The sequence below is a fragment of the Hipposideros armiger genome, unplaced genomic scaffold (assembly GCF_001890085.2).
Source record: "Hipposideros armiger isolate ML-2016 unplaced genomic scaffold, ASM189008v1 scaffold_255, whole genome shotgun sequence".
In the NCBI taxonomy this organism is placed as follows: domain Eukaryota; kingdom Metazoa; phylum Chordata; class Mammalia; order Chiroptera; family Hipposideridae; genus Hipposideros; species Hipposideros armiger.
The window spans coordinates 2,580,710-2,585,269 of record NW_017731605.1 but is presented as its reverse complement, the minus strand read 5'-3'; the positions used below and the strand labels follow the sequence as shown (position 1 = coordinate 2,585,269).

Below are 4,560 nucleotides of genomic sequence, written 5' to 3'. Positions count from 1 at the left end.
CCAGCTTGCTTCCAGTGGCTTTTCCATACAAATGACCTGTCATGGCGTATGCTGCAGAGTATCCTAACACCTGTCAAAAGTTCTCAAATCCCAAACAAGCAGCATCTGGCTTTGGCATGTCCAGTACTTTTGCTGAGCAGCCCCAAGCCCAGCACTAGCAGCAGCCAGCCTCAGTTCGCAGCTTGGCCTCTCCAGGCACCTCCAAGCCCAGTGTGAGTGGTGGCCATCTGTGGATTGCTTTGTGGCTCCTGCCAAGTGGCCTGGGCAGGGCACAGGCTGCAGCTGAACTTGGCCTGAGGCATGCTGGCACACCTGGTGGCCACCTTTAGACCAAGACAGAGCAGTACCTGGTCACCTCCAAGGATGACACACCAAAAGGGCAAGCTAGGCAAGCACCAGAGCCTTGCTAAAGCGAATCTTGTACCACAGGATCAGCCCCTGCACAACCGCTCCTCCACTGTAGTCACAGCCTGTCTTCACAATCATTCAGCTCGAGGGTGAGTCCCTGCCATTGACATGCAACCAGCAACCGAAGCTCAATTACAACAGGAGGGCACACACAATCCACACGAGGAGCATACCTGGAGCACCTGGCTCAGGTAACCAGGGAGACTGTGCCACAGGGCCCGACAGGATGCTTACTACATAAGGCCACTCTAGCAATACCAGGAGACATAGAAGACCTACCTAATACATAGAAACAAACATAGAGAGGCAGCCAAAATGGGGAGATAAGGAAACAGATCCCAAATGAAAGAACAGAACAAAGCTCCAGGAAAAGAACTAACTAAAATAAAGACAAGCAATCTATCAGATGTAGAGTTCAAAACACTGATTATAAGAATGCTCAGGGATAACTTCAACAAAGAGATAGGAAACATAAAAATGGAGATACAAAACAAAAAAGAACCAGTCAGAAATGAAGACTACAATAACTGAAACAAAGAATACATGAGGGAGAATCAACAGTAGATTAGATGAAGCAGAGGATCGAATCAGCAATTTAGAAGTTAAGGTAGTATAAAATTGGAACAAAAAAGAAAAAAGAATCCAAAAAAGTGAGGGTAGTTTAAGGGGCCTCTGGGACAACATCAAGTGTACCAATATTCACATCATATGGTTACCAGAAGGAGAAGAGAGAGAGCAAGGAATTGAAAATCTATTTGAAGAAATAATGATGGAAAGTTTCCTTAACCTGGAAAGGAAATAAATATACAAGCCCAGGAAGTGCAGAGAGTCCCAAGCCCAGGAAGTGCATAGAGTCCCAAACAAGATGAACCTAAACAGGCCCACACCAAGACACATCATAATTAAAAAGCCAAAGGTTAAAGACAAAGAAAGAATCTTAAAAGCAGCAAGAGAAAAGTAGTTAATTACCTACAAGGGAGCTCCCATAAGACTGTAAGCTGATTTCTCAACAGAAACTTTTCAGGACAGAAGGGATTGGCAGGAAATATGCAAAGTGATGAAAAGCAAGGACCTACAANGGTTCTTGGAAATTGGTGATGCATGTTGGGTAATTTGATTTTGTGGCAATTACAGGAATTAACCATGAAATATAAAAAGCTGCCTAGTATTATACTTTAAAATGAGCTCTGTGTATGAGACTCATGTCTACATTTTCCATTCATGCAACAGAAATGTTTGGAGAATGGTTTCATGACTAAAGCCCAGATAAAATTAGAATCGTGAGGGAAGAGGATATGTGTTTTCTTCTGAAAGCAGAGAAGATAAAAATACACACATGACCCTTTCTTCCTTCGATCAAACCTAACGGTGATTTATTATCCATTCATCACTTCTTCTGAATAAAGCTATGAAGAGTTGTCCTCTTGAGGTTTTTTTCTCCTCACGCAAATGTCAGGTGCTTCATGAAGCATATTCTGTGGTAGGAGAGAAAACTTGGGCTGTCCAGGTCATGGAACTTGCTCTCAGTCCCTTTATTAATGGGAAAAAATTACCAGAGCCAAGTTTATACCAGTGTCTTGTGGTAAATCTTGGAGACTCAAGGTCAGAATCAATGCTTATTTTCTTTTAGTGAATTTGAAATTACTATTGGATATGACAATTATTTCTGGATGAATAGCACAAAATAAGTACTTTCCCCTCTCAATTCTTTTATTTCTTTCTAGCATAACACAGCTGGTGTAAACTGTGAAAAGTGTGCTAAGGGTTATTACCGCCCTTATGGTGTTCCAGTTGATGCCCCTCATGGCTGCATTCGTAAGTTTCATTTCAACCCCGTTTGTCTTAACCTGTGTATGCTGCTTCAGGGAAGTCATCAGGCTAAATTTTGATCATTATTAGTTCCCTTCCTACCTTCTTTCTTCATATTATTTGTTCAGTCCCTATTATGTGACCTCAGGCAGTTACATAATCTCTCTGAGCCTCAGATTGCTTATATGTAAATAGAAATGATAATATAGTCCCTAAGATTAGTTGAAATGCCCTCAAAAGTCCCTAGGAAAATACTATTGTAAGTATTGGACCTGTCACATACTAGGTCTCTAATAAATGTTAGTTCCCCCATTTTCCGTTGTTTTCACGTTTCTATGATCTCCAGTAATCTCAAATTTTTGTCAGAAGTAGTATCAGGACAATGTAGTAAAGGTTTTACAAGGACTTAATAATACTCATCATATTTAAAATAGCTATGATTTATTGAGTATTTGCTATATGCAAGACATTGCCTAAATACTTTCACAAATGTCATTTAATTATCACAATAAACTTAGGATGTTGTATTATTTTCATTTTTAGATATGGGTAAACCAAAGGGTCTGAGCAGTTAACTATTTTAGCCCAGGTGACAGAGACACTAACTGGCAGATCCAGGATACAGTTCATATCTGTCCGGAGCCACTATGCCATACATACCACATCTATTATATAGAAAGACACCATTGGTTCTTCTCCTGTGGAATTACCAATCAGAGGTCAGATTATGGACTTTACCCTACCTGTGTAATCTATTTGGTTCTTTTCTGTTCTCTGGCTGCCACCATTGGAAAACAACCCAGTCCTGAAGTTGGCCTCTGTGCCCGCCATCCCCCAAATTCATTCTTCATATAATTAACATGTAAAGGTATCAAATTCCAAAGAACATGTGAACTCTGATCTGTCTCTCTGGGACATTCTTGGTTGTTAAGTGTGTTCCTGTTTTTTCCTCCTTCCACACCATCCCACGAAGTGTATGTCCATCATTTTTCTTGTGCCCACAAAAAATAGGCATTGACAAAGAAAAACAGACATCAACGCAGTCATACCTTGTTAGGAACCTCAATTTTTCATCACTTTCCTAGTTTTTCTCTTTGTCACAGAAGTGGTCTCATAGAGATATTAGAGGCTTAGTATAAAAAATCCATAGGACACATAAATTCTAGACAAATTAAGCAAAAGTCACCAGGACAAGTCAGGCTGGGGGGCAGGGGTGCTTGTTGCTCACGGTTTCTGCAGTCTCTCAGTTCCTCATGGGTCATATACTTAGCTGAGCTATGACAGTATTTTTGCTGTCCAAGGTGAGGACCTGCCTGATTAAGGGAAGCTCCGAAGTGGGAGTGGTACCAAAACTTCTATTACCACAAGTATGTCCCTCTGAAATGCAAACATAATACTTGTGTAGTTGCAAGAACTGCCTTCAGTAAGCTGTATCACTTGAATCTAGCCTTTGGGTTATGGGTGCAATCTTGCTATGCTGTCCACAGATTACATATCCATGACTAGGCATCCCACACTGTGTCCGCATTACAACTGTGTAATGATGACCAGTATATGGACATTCACAGTGGGCTCATGGCCAAGAGAAGCTGTGCCCAACAGACCTGCTAGGAGCTAGAGCACGCATCCACCCAGCCGCTCTGATGGTAGTTGGTACAGGTTTTGCCTCTTCTGCAGTGAGCTGAGCAGTGCTCAGTGTAATAAGCTCCATTCTCGAGAACATCTCAGTGTGGATGCTCGTAAAAGCTCATCTCTGATAGCCTATAGAGTTCAGTCAATGGGAACCCTTAACCGCGTGTAAAGTGGAAAACAGGGTGTGCCTTTTCAAGAATGACCATAGAGCAATGATAGAGTATTAAACATTGCCCAAGAAAGACATACTTGTCTTATTAACTGCAGTGAAGGACTGATCCTTTGAAAACTGGAATTTCTCTTAGCTTGCAGCTGTAATCCTGAGCATGCGGACGACTGTGAGCAGGGCTCAGGCCGCTGTACCTGCAAGCCAAATTTCCATGGAGACAATTGTGAGGAGTGTGCAGCTGGATACTACAATTTCCCATTTTGTTTGAGTAAGTACCACTGTGGAAGGAGAGGCCTCCCCTCTTGGCACTTAGCTGGGCTTTGTGCATTAACACCTGAGGGCATGGCAGGCAGGGGTCAGGTGGGTGGAGGGGAGGCAGAAATGGGGTCAGGTAGGTTATATTTATGTGAAAGTGTTTCCAGAAGTTTGGGACATAAAACTTACGTACGTGTGTTTTATAGTCCTATTTATCTCCAGAGTGTTAGGTTATACTATAGACATTACCATCTCAGTAGGTCAAAAGGGTCAAATATTGGCAACTT

The 4,560-nt window shown here is 41.9% G+C and overlaps 1 protein-coding gene across 1 annotated transcript in view; it reads left to right on the top strand.

Moving 5' to 3' along the window:
• The window catches only part of LOC109390099 (laminin subunit alpha-3-like), a 149,795-nt gene that overhangs the window by 13,546 nt on the left and 131,689 nt on the right, over positions 1-4,560 (top strand). Inside the window, exons 3-4 of the mRNA XM_019656146.1 lie at positions 2,133-2,223; positions 4,155-4,286. Of these exons, the coding sequence (XP_019511691.1) occupies positions 2,133-2,223; positions 4,155-4,286 (223 nt within the window). The remainder of the gene's footprint in view (positions 1-2,132; positions 2,224-4,154; positions 4,287-4,560) is intronic.